At 43.2% G+C, this 16,466-nt stretch overlaps 1 protein-coding gene across 4 annotated transcripts in view; it reads left to right on the plus strand.

The window, feature by feature from the left end:
* Window positions 1-16,466, plus strand: part of B4GALT6 (beta-1,4-galactosyltransferase 6) — a 60,358-nt gene that overhangs the window by 18,046 nt on the left and 25,846 nt on the right. For all 4 annotated transcript variants that reach the window (XM_069957663.1, XM_069957664.1, XM_069957665.1 and 1 more), the window contains exon 2: window positions 15,505-15,621. In XM_069957663.1, coding sequence (XP_069813764.1) covers window positions 15,505-15,621 — 117 coding nt within the window. The remainder of the gene's footprint in view (window positions 1-15,504; window positions 15,622-16,466) is intronic.

Below are 16,466 nucleotides of genomic sequence, written 5' to 3' on the forward strand. Positions count from 1 at the left end.
TGTAAGTGTCTTGTGTGAGATTTCTTATGGGTTTCATGAATGAGTCATCACGGCACATTGATACTGAAGAAGGTAATGGTAGCTCTTCTCAGGTATTGAAGTGTGTATGAGAAGCCACTGGCGTCTAGCTTCACTTTATTTTCTTTGATATCATTCTAGGATTTTGAGTGTTTTTCTTTTAATACACCGACCTGGATTTTTTTTTTTTTTTTTGAGGGGGAGGGGATGTTAAAGGTATCAACATTTGTTGGAGTGTTTTTTGTTTTTTTTTAACTTTCTGGTCTTCAAGTTTTGTTCATTGAATCAAATTACAAGGTGGTTCTGTGTCATGGGAAATTACTATCTTTATCAGTCCGCAGTGCTTATTCAGCTTTCTACTTGGAAAAAAACACGTCTTTTCAGAATTTTATCTAGTTTCTCTGTAATCGCGGCTTTCATTGTTGGTATAAAGAAATGCTGGTGTGGTATAAATAGTTTAATCCGAAATGTGACAATCCAGAATTAATAATGAACCGATACAAGACAGAAATATAATCTAAAGACTTACCAACCACAGGCTGAAAACTGAGCAGATAGCCGGCCACTTGTAAAGAGGATCAGCCGGCTCTCCGTGTATGCCTAGCAGAGAAAATACTCAAATAGCAATTAGCATTATTTTTCTTTATGCTGTTCCTCTCTTACTCCTCCAGGAAAAATATGAATACATTGAGAACGGGGTGCATTCTCCTTGTCAATACTGTGGGGGAGATTTATGTAATTTTACGGTGTAAAATTTAGACAGGAGCAACTGGCGACAGCAGCCAATCACAGCTCTTCTTTCCTTTCACCAGAGCTGGAAGCTGAGCTGTGATTGGTTGCTGTGGGCAGTTTGCACCAGTCTAAATTTTACATCCTTTGATTAATCTCCCCCAGTGTGTTCTTTTACACTGTGACATTATCAGAATGAACAGGCCTTAACATGCTCCAGCATCCTATTGGAGTACAGGAATGCAGTATAATAGGTAAGGAGAGCCGGCAGGTCTTCTGGGCATTTTACAATGATCTGCAGTGTAGGTCATCAATGTCTGATCGCTGGGGTGGAGCCACTAGTTTACTGCAGAGCAGCTCCCATTGAGGGGAATAGGAGCTGCCCTGCAGTAACCCAGTGGCTCCACTATACAATTTATGGGGCCAGCGGCTTCCGGCCATTCATTGTGTACGTGTCAGCCCCCCCATCAATCAGGCATTGATAGCCTATCCTGTAGAGCAGTGCTTCTCAAACTGTGAGGCGGGCCTCACCAGTGAGGCGCCCCCTAGTTGTTGGTGAGGCCCAGCTGGGGAGCCAGTTATTTACAAAAGTAACTATGATCTGTACAGTCCTCCAAAATCTCCATTTTAGCAAGATTATTAATTTATTTTGTACTTACTTTATTAGTATATAGAGCTTGGGAGACGGGTGAAAGGTAGTCCTAGCATTTTTTTCAGCTTTTAAATGGACTTCCATCACAGATGGTGAGGCCTAGCACCCTCATGGTCAGTCTGGTGAGGCCCAGGCATTACCTTGTTCTGTTGGGTGAGGCTCCAGTAGAAAAAGTTTGAGAAGCACTGCTGTAGAGAATGCACCTTGAGGGTGCGTTCACACGTACAGGATCTGCAGCAGATTTGATTTACTTTGAAACTACAACTTCAAATCTGTACGTGTGAACGCACCCTTAGGCTGTGTTGACCCAGAATAAAACAATACCGAAGTACGTCTGAAATTTAAACTAAAATATAACCTAGACATACAAAAATAAGATACTTTATGAACATGTTCACTCCTTTATGGCCATTTTCTCCACTGTGTGCACACTGATGGTCAATTCCAAATAGATCTCAATAAAGCACCTTATTACATCGAGAATACATCCATATTTTCACTCAAAATTATGGTTGTATTTTGCTTTTATTTTACTGTGTGTGATCATGGCCTCAAGGCCCTATTAAACCAAGCAATTATCAGCCGATACCGACTGTTACAGCCAATAATCGCTTTGTGTAATCAAAGATAACGATCAACCGACATCGTATTTCAGCAGGCTGAAACGGCATCAATTAGCCTGTTAACAATCTATTGCCGTTGGTCTGACCGCCACTGTCTCCTTTGAGATGCCTGGATGATCTGACAATGACCCGGTGTTCTCCCGTGTAATATGGGCTTTATTCTTAAATGTGGATAATGTGGCGCCTTTTCTGTATAGTTGTATGTTGTGAGGAACACCTTACGAGCTGGTTAGAATAATGATGGCAGCCTGTGAACAATCCGGACCTCCTTTTTTTTTTGGTATAAAGCAAGTGACCTACAGGGGCCCTGCCAGGCTGGGTGTGGGCATTTATGGGATTTGCATGGTAAAAATTGGGTCATTTTTTTAATCCATTGACATGATGACGGGTCTGGGTAGATTGGATTTCCGCTCACTATTGTAAAACCATGTGAAAACTTCAGTTCTGAAAAGGTTTCTTGAGGCTTGGTGATACGACTATCATCTAGACACGCAGGAGCTTTCTATGGAAACCGGTTTGGATTGACACAGAAGAATTCATATGACAGTGATTCATTTCTCTTGAGAAGTAACCCAGTCTCGGTACAAGTCTGTGATCTTTAGGGCGGTTCACACACAGAGAAGTGTTTAAGCATTTTTTTTTAATCTACAGCAGGCATAGGGAACCTTCGGCCCTCCGGCTGTTGCTAAAACTACAATTCCCATCATGCCTGGGTAACACTTTGGCTGTCCAGGCATGATGGGAATTGTAGTTTTGCAACAGCTGGAGAGCCAAAGGTTCCCCGATCACTGGTCTAAAACTATATGTGGATTCATCAGGGAGGAGAAGCAGAAGTCATTTTCACTTATATTTTAATTTACTTCTGGCCCCAAAACTGCAAAAAGTTTATCAGCTTGAATTTTCCTCAACCTTTGACATAAACTGGGACAAAGTTTGATGCATCTTCATCAGAATTCTTTAATTATGCCAACATTTCTTCTAGTTCTGTAAAAAGGTAGACAGATCTTATATCGAAACTAGACAAGTGTAAGGATGTGACAGATAAGCAGAGACACCAATGTCATAACTTTTACCACATCCTAACTGTCTAGTAGCTGTTCACCAGCATTACAAGGGGTTTCCAGTGCCTCATCTCTGGCGGCTCCATAAAAAATAAATGGATCAGGGGTGCTGGTGCATCTAGCTCGGAGAGTCTGGTTCCTGTGGATGAGATGAAGTTAGTGTGCCAGAATATCCCTTTAATAAATCTGGACCATTGTGTCCAAACCTGACCTTATGTTGCTGACTAGTGAAGAACAGACTTGCCAAACTGTTCGGGTTTGCTCTGCATTTGATTACTGGTGTCTGAAGAAGTTGGTTGCAGGCCTAGGGCTGCCAGAAAAAAAGGTTACAGCCTATTGCTGTATGCATGTTGGCCAGGACTCCCTAGGGTGGCATTCAACTTCTCCAGCCACTGGGAGTCAAATGCTGAGCAGTTGGGTTCAGAGAATGTTGCAGCACCCAAAGAGTTTGGCCAGCCTGCTCAACAGTACTGCTGACCCTTCTCAGAAATACTCTCTATTATCATGGTTAACAGCAGAAAAAAGAAACAAAAAAGCCCCAAAACCATATGGCAACCTCCAACATGTGACATGTACGTCCAATAATGTTAGTTTGCAAAAAAACCTCAAAGACATACAACCGCCATCTTGCTCCAGAATGTTGCGTAATGTGTCACCATCTTTCATCAGCCCTATGTGCTCCTGTAACGTTAGTGCATCAGATATTTTTTATTTGCCTGTGCTCCGAGCTAGAATCTGCTGCCCTGGGGTTTCATCGGACTCTTCCACTACATTGAACTTCTTGAGAAATCGATGTGTTCCTCATGCACCACGCCTGTTTTATTAGAGTCTCCCATTAAGTGACTTCTCTATAGTAAACACTCATTAGCCATGCATGTCTACCTGGCTTCACTTCATGGCATCATCTGTACTGCGGCTGCTCTGTAGTCTCTGTGCCGGATGACCCATTCCCTTAGGGTATGTTCAGAAGTTTACGCACCAAAATATGTGCATAGAAATGTGTTTGTTTTGAATGGGAATAGACGCTGCAGTGCATATTTTTTTGTGTGTGCATTGTCACTTATTACTAGAGAATAAATGTCCGATATATAGGCTGCGTCCAGAAATGTTGCCCTGCGTATCTGCTGTGTAATTTGCAGCATATTTTTCCCCTTGGGTATGTCAGGGTGTGTTCACACAGGTCATATGTCAGCATATAGTCCTCATAAACACTGCTCCTGTCCTACCTGTTGCCTTTTCCTATGCGTCGGCTGTCTCCCCCTCCCTTGTTGTTGGGCGACTTGTTGTGCAGTAAATAATTTCTGACATACACATAGTCTCCATCCAAGAGGGAGGTCAATGCTGGGGCTGGGTAAACACACTTGATATAAGGGAGAGTTTATTTTAGGATCTACAATCCTTTACCTCTATGTATCTAGTTTTTTTTAATTTTTTTATGCGGTTTAGCTTTAGAGAAGACATGCAATATCTTATTTGCCAAAGCTGACATGCCGAACCTGTTCTGCGTACATCATTAACAATGGTTGATAAGGGCTAGATAAACGTAATGTAGGTGTGTGACAAACCACTGTGCTATTGCGTAACAGTTGCCTCAGACACACAAGCCAACTATTGGCTCCTATAGCCAGGGCCCCACCTGATTTATTACCCTGCTCCATACAGGGGAAGACACACAAGCCAACTATTGGCTCCTATAGCCAGGGCCCCACCTGATTTATTACCCTGCTCCATACAGGGGAAGACACACAAGCCAACTATTGGCTCCTATAGCTGGGGCCCCACCTGATTTATTACCCTGCTCCATACAGGGGAAGACACACAAGCCAACTATTGGCTCCTATAGCCAGGGCCCCACCTGATTTATTACCCTGCTCCATACAGGGGAAGACACACAAGCCAACTATTGGCTCCTATAGCCGGGGCCCCACCTGATTTATTACCCTGCTCCATACAGGGGAAGACACACAAGCCAACTATTGGCTCCTATAGCTGGGGCCCCACCTGATGCATTACCCTGCTCCAAATGGGGGAAGACACAATCATGTGGTGTTGCGCTGTGTAACTGCATCCTCTATGGCAGTGATTTTCAACCTTTTTTGAGCCGCGGCACACTTTTTATACTTAAAAAATCCCGGGGCACACCACCAACCAAAATGGCACAAAATGACACTAAAACAGTACATATTATACATATAGTTAATAATATATATTCTAAATGTATTTATACTAACTCAGTGTGAAACCTGGGCCTGTTATCTTCTCCCCCCTGTGCTTTTCTCCCCCCTACTTCTCCCCTGTGCTTCTCTCCCCTGTGCTTCTCTCCCCTGTGCTTCTCTCCACCATACTTCTCCCCCCTTCTTCTCTCCTGTGCTTCTCTCCTGTGCCTCTCTCCACCATACTTCTCCCCCTGCTTCTCTCCTGTGCTTCTCTCCCCTGTTTCTCCCCCATCCCCAGGTTTCTCTCCCCCATTGTTTTCTCCTGTTTCACAGGGGCACCATAGTTTGGGGAACTTTCCCCGCGGCACACCCGACCATGTGTCGCGGCACACTAGTGTGCCACGGCACGCTGGTTGAAAATCACTGCTCTATGGTAATGGAAGAATTTCCTTGATGTGTTGGGAACTGGATTGTGTGTTTTTACCCCTAATACAGATCAGAGCCCTCAGCATGAACAAAAAGAGTTCTTGGTTTTCTGCTCGCTAATCTCAAGGTTTAGGCCTGAGATTGAAAATATGCTTTTCTTTTGAAGCATGTTTTGTTGTATTGAGCTTTTTTTGCATTTATTTTATTGTTCTATGCAAATCACTTGTTTGCTTACAATGAACTGATTTGGAACATTTACAAACAAAAAAAGTATAGAAAACATGCAAAAAAGATGATTTGTGGGTGTAAAATGCTCCAGAACAAGCTCTGTGCACCTGAAATAGTTACAGCCATAACATTTTAATGTCATCTACCTGCCCGGTAGACCTCATTCACCCTTGATAGCAGTCTTTGTACTCGAGGAATCTATTCCCGTAAAGGCTTGTCACTTTCATTACATCCTCAAGCATTTTTCCAGGGATTATGCGGCTAGTGTTTCTCTGTTATACTGCAGGATTTTATTGCACTTTGCATAAAGTCCTCTTTGCATGTCTGTGTGTGCACGTCCGCAGCAGTTCTCTATGAGCAGATGCTACGCATACTATATTATGCAGTCCTGGCATACTTTCAGTATTAGGTACTGGGAAGCCTTTAATGCCCTATCCAGCTGCTGTATCCTATCTCTGCTAGCAGACACTCTCTATTAGCTGGACTGTGTCACAGCGTCTCTCTGCACCTTCTCCCCAGTTCTGATAGAATCTAGGATAGGAGATTTTTGTTTGCCTTGCTATAGAGCAGGTGAGACACTGTCCCAGGGAATCTGTCAGCTCTGGATCAGGCTCACATTGTGATCAGCCGATTGTGAATGTCTGAAACAAAGAGCTCCTTTCTACTGTCTCATAGCGGAAGCTGCTTCCCATAATTAAAGGGTTATCCAGCCTTATAATCTAGATGGCCTGTACTTCGAATAGGTCATCGGTAACAAATCTGCTCCTTGTACCCCTGCCTGTATAAAGGGGCCACAGCCGCAGTCTTTACTTTTGCTTATACCCACATAGCTGAACTATTAGTAGTGTGCTGCCATGTCGTCCCATTTGCGTGAGTGGGGCACTGCTGACTCATACACCGCTGTTACTAGTAGTATGGTGATACAGTATGAGTGCTGTTAAACATTGAAGAGGTTTTAGCTTATAGTAACCCTGCGGCCCCCTTTAACCAGCTCCAGGTGTGCCCCCATCTTCCTATACTGAAGCCTATCTGTAGGCCATTGGTTTTATAAGGCTTAGGGTCTATTCACACGTCAGTGTATTTTTTACTCCGCAAATTTAGGTCCGCTATTTTTCTTTAGTAATCTGCAAATTTCAATCCGTATTGCATCCATATTTTTTTGCTGATCACAAAAATGAAAAAGTGTGGTTACTAATAATCTAGTCACTATTTGCGGATTGCAGATCCATATTTTAGCGGATTGCATCTGCATAAATACAGATCTATAGGGTTCTATTGGTGTGTCCATGTAGGAATTTCAGTCTGCACTAGGGCCTGTGTTTTTTTTTTTTAGTTTTTTTTTTATGGATCGCAACCCTGTACACAAATACGTGAAAAAGTGAAGGGCCTATAACATGTATGCTCCATTCCAGGTGGCTGCTTCACCATGTCCTGTAGCCAATGTACTGATCAGTAAAGGAAAATACCAATAATGCAGGGGTACTCCATGTTTTATTGTAAACCTACATGACAGGTAGAAGTGTGGCAGCAGTGGAGGATGTAAAGCGGTGAGGGGGGGGGGGGGGCAGTATACGGCATTGTGCTCGGTTGTGCGGGGCTGGCTGCTCTGGTTGCTGAGCAGATCCCTGTTATTATCTGTTCCACTGAGGTAACAATGCTGTACGTGTCATGGAGGAAGCTCCGGGTGCCTCCAGGCGTGTCTCTGGTGTATTGGGATGAATGTGTGACACTGGCAGTGTATTATTTACCCATAGCTTTACTAGAGCTCTGCCACAAGCGCTGGCTATAATCCCCTGTAATATTTATTTCTCTCACCCTTCTTTATTTGGGTAAAATGTTTGTTAAAGTAAATGAGATGAAAGGCTGCACGTCACCCGGACAGGTCCCCTGAGGCCGGGTCACAGCCTGACCCCCCCCCCCCATTAACATACTTATTGCCCGTGTACAGGTCTAACCTGAATACAGTAAACTAGGTTATGAGCTCCATCATGGAGCCTGAAACATTCCAAACACCCCAGGAAACCATAGACCAGAGTCAGCGTTTGTAGCCTAACCACATTTCTGAGGTGGGAGAGCTTATCTGTAGGATGAGAGCTAGCAAACTCTATGGCCATAGCCATGCCTTATCCACCAAGGCCGAGGGGATCTCCCAGTGATATTGGCAGACCATACTGGATGTCGCCAGAAGCATTCATGGACTGTTGCAATAACTCAGACCCTATAGCAGATAATGTGTTAGCACAGGTCTGTCAGCCTAATATTCTTTTCTATGAAAAAAATCTGTATTTCTAGTATCCAAAAAAAGCACAAAAATGCTGACTGTGGGGCCAGTAGGAGTGATTAAAGTATATGGGAGAGGCCTAGTTATAAATCCTGTATATTCATGAGGTTAGTTCTCCCCCCTCCTCTCCCAGCAGTAATGCTATCTATAGGTTCTCACAGCATCCTGTCGGACTCTGCGGAGAGGAGCGGGGGGTGCATCTGTGAGTTCACTGTAACTTTTCAGCTTCCTACAAACCAAACAGCACGTAATTTTTTTCTTTATTATTGCTATGTATATAGACCTGTAGCTGCAGTGTTTCAGCAGTATATAGGAAGTGTATTCAGCGGACAGATCTGCTTTTCAGTGAAACCTAGATTAATTGGCGTCAGTTCCAGACATTTTGATATATGATAGTAAAGGACTAGCACTCGCTCTATATTCTATTTCCATATCCCTACCTAGTTTTACTGCCTCTGAGCACCAGTCCACTCTGCTCCCGGCTGCCCCCCTCCATTGATGATCATTGGGGCAGGCCGGCCAGGGCGGATCGCGGCACCAGGTCTACGCCTGGATCGGTCCTTAGGGGTGGTAGCCCCCACCCCCAGTGCTCCTAATGGCTTGCCAGACAGAGGATTTCAGAATAAACAGCAAGGAGACGGTGCCGAGGATGGAGGTAAGAGACATACCTTAATCCTCAGATCCCTGTACCCACTAGGGAGCTATCTAACCTGCTGATAGTTCCCCTTTAATCCCTCAGTTAGCACTAGGATAGGTCATAGTGACAAATACAGCAACTAGTTAATCTCTTTATTTGTATATCTGTTTACCTATATTTTAGTACTAATCCCATCTGTATTGACTGTAATGTATTTCTGGGTCACATATGAAGTGTTGGAGGGAAAAGTCTTTGTCTGTTTATGGAGACTTAAGAGAATAAGCTCTTTGTCTCCTCCCTTACCTTAGCAGATTCTAAGAACTGAATGTGTTTGGTCAGTGACTTCCACCGCTCTGTGATGGTTTCCTACTACACAAGTGACAGGTGACATCTGAGATAGAGTTGTAATATGGTCTGCACATCGTGTCTCACAGACATGGGTTTTCATTTATTACCCATGATTCAACGTCACATGGCTATATTTTTGGTGAGGCTACACAGAACAATGTTATAGTATACTGTTGAGCACTAACATTAAAGGGAACTAATCACGCTGAATATGCCCCTAATGATAAGGAAACATGCTGGTACATCACCCAGCGCGCTTCCCAAACATGCCCTGTGCCCTCCTTGTTTACACCGTAATCTTACATTTCTGAAGTTCTGCACTGTATGGTCATTAGGTGTAAGTAGTCACGGTCCTGGTCGGTTGCGAGCGCTGACGTCACCCGGGGCCTGCGTTCCACGCCAGCGGAGCGCCACCGATTTTAGCTTGTCGCGCATGCACAGTACGTCAGCATCTTCTCCTGCCGTACTGCACATACGCGGCATGCTAAAGACATCACGGCGCCACCGATGTGGAACACAGGCCCCGAGTGACGTCAGCAGAACGCCCAGGACTGTGACTACATACGCCCACCGTGACTACTTACACCTAATTAGCATACAGCGAGGGACTTCAGAAATGTAAGATTATGATGTAAACAAGGAGGGTACAGGGGCATGTTTGGGAAGCGCGCTGCGTGATGTACCAGCACGTTTTCTTATCATTAGGGGCATATTCGGCGTGATTGGTTCCCTTTAAAAGGTTGTCCTTGTTTAGAAAAACATGGACGCTTTCTTCCACTAACAGCCTCACTCTTGCCCTCAGTTTCAGTGCAGTTTTGCAGCTCAGTTTTATAGTAAATGAAGCTCAGTTGTAATACTACATACAACAGGGGTGGTGCTGTACTTGCTAGAAAGTAGCTGTGTTTCGAATCCTGGATAACCCCTTTAAAACCTTAAAACTGTGGAATCCCCTTGTGCCTGGACTCCACAAACCTCTGAAGGTGTCCTGCGGTATCTGGCACCAAGACGTTAGCAGCTGATTCTGTAGAATGTGAGGTGTGGCCTCCATGGATTGAGCTCATCCCACGTTGGGATCTAGGAAATCTGAAGGCCAAGTCACACCTGAAATATTTAGCAAAACATGTTCTAGAATGGTTTGAGGAACATTGTCCTTTTGTAAATTGATCTCCTGACAAAGGGCTTTCCTAGTTTTCCATCACTTTCAAGAGACATTTACTTAATTACTTAGGCTAGGTTCACACTGCGTTTTCAGCATCCGTTTAACGCATCCGTTTTTTGCAAAAAACGCATGAAAAACGGATTGCAAAAAACGGATTCATTTGTGTGCATCCGTTTTTCCATTGACTTCCATTATAAAAAAAAACGGATCCGTTTTTTTTGGCGGACCAAAATGGACCAAAAAACGTTGCTGACCCTATTTTTCTGGACGTTAAAAAAAACGGATCCGTTAAACGGATGCTGAAAACGCAGTGTGAACCTAGCCTTACTTAGAGTTACTTTAACTCTAAGATGTTGTGTATAATGCAGTAATGGAAAGAGGTTTGTCTTGGTAGCTTGCGGTAATATTTGTATGCATCTTCAATGAATGATCACAAGTACTGTAAATTGTTTGACTTGGCCCAAAAGAATTCATTTGGATAATGGGGAAGAAAGTACAAGTAAATGGCAGAAGGCCAAGACACCAAGGTACGTCCTGGTGCTACAAGGCACAGAACCAGCAAATGGAGGTACTCTAAGCTATACAACAATATACAAGCATTTTTTTTTTTTTTTTTGCATCAGTGTAGTAAAAGCTCTTTGACTAAAATGTCTAGAAATCTGCAAAACCAGTTCTTTATCCATCTGGGAGCACAGACACTTAAAAATACGGAAGCTCCGCCAGTGTCATTTCCTATATGCACCTTTTAACTAGTCTGCTAAGGCCAGTATGGGCCCCATGCTGATGTATTAACTATATCTGTACCTCTATGTAACTAGATGTCACATATAAAGACTTGATTTTTCAAATTTCTGCTTTTCTGTTTTCATTTTCAAGACTCTGAAGTGGAACCACTTTATACAGTATTAAGGAACTAATTTCCTTATCATATTCTTTCATGTGAATGACTTCCCTTTAGACTTTGATGTAATGCATAGTATATGGGCAGGATTTGACAACTCCCAGGTAGCCACTATATCTCAATTTTGACACTTGATTTTGGAGATTTCTATGGATGTTCCACAATGCGGGCTCCTCAATAGTGGACGTAGCCTCCAGAATTTTACCGATTTCCTCAGGGAGGCTGCGGAGAATTTGGTTTTCCTTGGGGCAGCTACTATCTGATATACTTGTGATGAATCTAGATGGTGTATTCGACACAAGCACTATCTGCTTTATCCCTGGGGTATTAGGCCAGGTAGGAAGTATGAGGTTGCCTTGACACACACTTGGCTTGTATGTTGCTCTGTATGCAAGGATGGGATCGGTCACCTTGGGAGACATGTAATTGAGTTAGTTCTGTTTTTCTGGGACATATGCCAAGGTTTCCTGTTACGAGTAACAATAGTCTCTGAGGTACTGTCTAATAGTAGCCAGGGGAGCAAAGGCTTGAGCTGAGCAGTAACTTTATTTATCTAGGAGAAAATCCACGAAGTAAACCTATAGTGGTATCACAAGTCTGTCGAAGAAGACTGAAAACAATGGCCATATTAATTAGTATCTGTATATACAGACTTGGCATCTTTCTTATTGATATTGTAATACAGCCTATATATTGCTTAATTCTGTAGAATGTGGTTCTGGAAATCTTTTTTTTTTTGGCTTTATGCACCTTTTAAAGGGATTATCCGTCATTAGAATTTTTTTTATACAAAGATGCCCTGTTGGAAATCTTATTCCTCTCTCTCTCTGTGCTCACCCGGAGTCCTGTTGTGGTGTCTTCGGGTCTCCCGCTGGCTGCACCCACCACTTTTGAAACAAACTCCTTTCAGCAGTGACAGCCCGCTCAGCCAATCACTGCCCACTGCGCTATCCCGTCTCAGTCAGTGATTGGCTGAGCGGGCTGTCACTGTATCAGAAGTGGCAGCAGCTGCAGTCGGCAGGGGTCACTGGAGACATCGGGGGAGTGTGGAGAGGAAGGCATAAGATGTTTATTATGTTTTCCTACAGTGCAGCATTGTATAAAAAAAATGCCCAATAACCCCTTTTAAAGCTTCATGATGTGTCTTGTATCAAATATATCTGTACAGGGTTTATTTGCTATTAGTTGTCATTTTGTCATATCAATCTATTATCTCTAAGGAGATCAGTTTGGCTGAATTTCCCTTATAGGTCGGCTTGTTCTTATGAAAGTGAACATGGTCTCAGGAAAAGTTGTAAGACCCTGTCACTGTTGTGGTTGGGCATGCTCCTTCCTGACCTGCTTTACCATAGTCGTATCCAACAACTCCTGTTCATAGCTTGGTAGGATTTGTGTTCTTGTCTGCCATAGTCATATTGTACATAGAAGCATGTTGCCTGTCGGTGATAGCTTTGGTTTTTATAATGGGAATGGGAAGCACTGTGACAAGCGGCAATACCTGGCCACTTACGCACCATGAAGAAAAACTCCACCCTCGAAGAGTTGAGTAACTGTGTAAATAATTTGCTTTCCCTATCTTTCATGGCCTTTCATTATAAGATTACAGGCAAGAAGGGAAAATGTGAATTCTGTTTTATTCCTGTTTCCACGGAGCGAGAACTGATATGGCCGGTGCTAATTGATCACACATTTGGCAGCAGAGCAGCATTAAACCAATGCACCAGCCATACAGAACTGGTAGGATGACCGCCATGCGATCTGGTCGGCCTCACGTTTTCTTGGCAATCTAGCAGTTTGCTGGGATTGTCTGTGGATAGACAGGATATGATAGGCACAGGTCTGCTGTAATGTTAGCCCAAATATCAGTCTCTATAACCTGTTGGAGTAAGGAAAGAGGCCTTTGAATACATTTGATGCATTGATGGTTGTCCGTGTGCAGCACACTTCAGTATCAATTTACATCCATTTGTGAAGTAAATTATAGTAAATGTGCCACATCAGAGGAGCCATACCCAATTCAACTAAGCCCTACCCCATCTACAAAATGGATTTTCCTGTAGTTTCCGCTGACATCCCTGAGGGTTACATGAGGTTTATAAGGAAATTAAGTGTTAATTTCTAATCTGCTGTATGACATAGTGAGTGAATAAGTAACATTATAACAAATGTGTTTACCCTCCTTCCCTTTTATTAAAACTAAGGATTTATAGCTGCATCTTGTGCCATTCACTTCCTGGCAACATGGCAGCATGTAAATATGAGTCTGACAGCGACGTGAAATTACAGCCTACAAAAGGGTTGAATAAGTGGTAATATTTTTTAGTAATGTTACACATCTGGCATGATCAGGGACCGGGAACCTGTAGACACAAAGCGCTTGACAATTTATCGGCAATTCATTCCAGGCCTGTTCTATTGAAATCGGAGCAGCTGCTGTGCCAGTATGTTTTGTATGCACTCACTTATGCTGGCCATATGTGCTAGGCTAATGTCGGCTGATCATCTAATGTGTGAGAGGCCTTTCAATTCTTCCCTAACCTCAGATCTCAGGAGATGAGGATCAGGCATTTGGATTTTAATTGCCCAATCATTTTGTTTTCATCTTTCCATTAAGTAGTCATAGACATTACAAGTGTGTGTTAGATTCAGGAGAGAGAGCTGTTGGCTGGCCAAGTGTTTAAAGTGACTCTGTACCCACAATCTGACCCCCCAAACCACTTGTACCTTCAGATAGCTGCTTTTAATCCAAGATGTGTCCTTGGGTCCGTTCGGCAGGTGATGCAGTTATTGTCATAAAAACAACTTTTAATCTGGCAGCGCTGTGTCGAACGGCCGGGGCTTACATTTGTATATGCATTAGGCTGGCACACCCTCTCTGTCCTTCCTCCCCACCCTCCTCACGATTAGGAATGCTCCAGGCAGATTGCTTCCTGTTCCCCACCTGTGAGAGGACGGCACATGGGCTGGATCGTTAATACACCTGTGCAAAGCTCAAACAGCAGTAAATGTTCCTGGAGCATTCCTAATAATGCATATTATTAATATATGCCTAATTTATTTATATATATATATATATATATATATATATATATATATATATATATATATATATATATATATACACAGTGGTCCCTTGGATTACGAGCATAATTCGTTCTGGGACCGTGCTTGTAATCCAAATCCACTCTTATACCAAAGCAAATTTTCCCATAAGAAATCATTGAAATGTAGACAATTGGTTCCACACCCCAAAAATCATTTTATAATCCTTATAGCAGCAGTGTGTATAGCTGAGTGTGAGTGCAAGCACATTATAGCAGCAGTGTGTATAGCGGAGTGTGAGTGCAAGCTCATTATAGCAGGAATGAAGAGGATGGGAAACACAAGGACTGATAGAGACTGCAGGGAGCATGAAGGAATGAGCAGGGCAGATGTGGACACAGTATAGCAGCACTCTCTGTCCGGGGAGAGAGGGGTTAAAGCTATAAAGAGATTACCCCCACAGTCCTGTACCCTGATGCAAGCCCAAGCCTGAAGTGGATCTGCTATAAATTGGAAGGTGAGAGAGACTTTCTGGGTCAGAGTACTGTGCTGCAGACCCCGCTATGCAGGCCATGCCCCTCCCCCACTCACGCTCCCACCCAATACCAGGAGCTCTTAAACCAAAGCAATGCTCTTAAACCAAGTCACAATTTTGAAAAACTGTGTGCTCTTCTTGCAAAACGCTCTTAAACCAGGTTACTCTTAAACCAAGGTACCACTGTATATATATATATATATAATTAATATATTAATTAATATATGCCTAATGCATATACAAATGTAAGCCCCGGCTGTTAGACACAGCGCTGCCGGATTAAAAGTTGTTTTTATGACAATAACTGCATCACCTGCCGAACGTACCCCAGGACAGATCTTGGATTAAAAGCAGCTATCCGAAGGTACAAGTGGTTTGGGTGGGACAGATTGTGGGTACAGAGTTGCTTTAAAGGTACTTGTAAACCTCCTCTCCCCCATGTGTGATGTCACAGTTCACACTGGGCAGTAAAGTTACCAAGAAAACCATATGACGCCCAATGAGTGTTGTGCACAAGGCCTATTAAGTAAAAAAGGTGCTTGTGCCCTCTCCATGCCTGCAATAAAGAATTGGTGGACAATAAAGTTTACAGATAACCTTTAGGCTGATGGCTATATAATGTGTATGACCAGATTTATTTACTTTGTGAGTATTGAAATTTCCTCTTTTTAGTACATTTCTTTAATGTATGTATTTTTTATTCTTTAGCAAACACCTACCTCTTCATGGTGCAAGCCCAAGGCATAATGCTGAGAGACAACGTTCGAACCATTGGACATATGCTTAGACAGTATACCAATAAAAACAGTACACTCAATGGAACAGGTAAGACTTTCTTCTAAGTTTTCTTGTGTTTTGTCTTTGTCACATTTACTAGGCTCCCATCCTGTGCATTCAGATGACTACAGTTCTATGTGTATGTGCAGCAGGTATCTGCTTTGTATTGGCTGGACCCTGTTAGGGACCCTCATGTAGATGGCCCACCACCCTTATGCATTACACAGATAGACCATTGATATTATTAGGAATAGTGCAATGCTTCTCTTCCCCTTTGGGAACGTTTTTGGTGGAACCCAATATCAGTTGTTGAAAAGGCAGAAATACCCGGCTTATTGTTGGGAGACTTTGGCCTGATCTATCCATCAGTGTAATGTTTATGGGGAGGGCCTAAGCTTAGCTGGGCAGAAAGGACATGGATGAGGAATCTTTGACTTCAGCATAGCTGGCTTCCCTGGATGTATGTGCCACCAGAAGCGTCTACCAGGGTCTTATCATCTGCGATAATGAGCCATGCTTATAGGCGAGGCTGAGGTGATGGCTGTCAGCCTGGTGCAGGTTCAGCTGACAGTTATGTGTACGGACATTAATATGCATACAGGCAGGCAATGCACCACTGCTGGCTGTGCTTAATTGTGTTACGGCTTGTACATTAGGAAGATCTAGATTACTGGGGCATATTTTCTAAAATCTATTTATTTGCAATTCAGACTTTGGCTTTTGTAGTTTCTGTGCCTCACTGTACATAGCAAGCTGCAGAATCCCCATCACCGTGAAATCATCAGACAGAGACTGACGTCTCTAGTCTCTGTTGTCATTTTTTTTTTAAGGGCTCCTCTAAGTTCGGTTATGGTCAAATCGAGATTGATCTGATCATGACTGTGCTTAGGTGA

This window comes from Dendropsophus ebraccatus, chromosome 2 (assembly GCF_027789765.1).
Source record: "Dendropsophus ebraccatus isolate aDenEbr1 chromosome 2, aDenEbr1.pat, whole genome shotgun sequence".
Classification (NCBI taxonomy): Eukaryota; Metazoa; Chordata; class Amphibia; order Anura; family Hylidae; genus Dendropsophus; species Dendropsophus ebraccatus.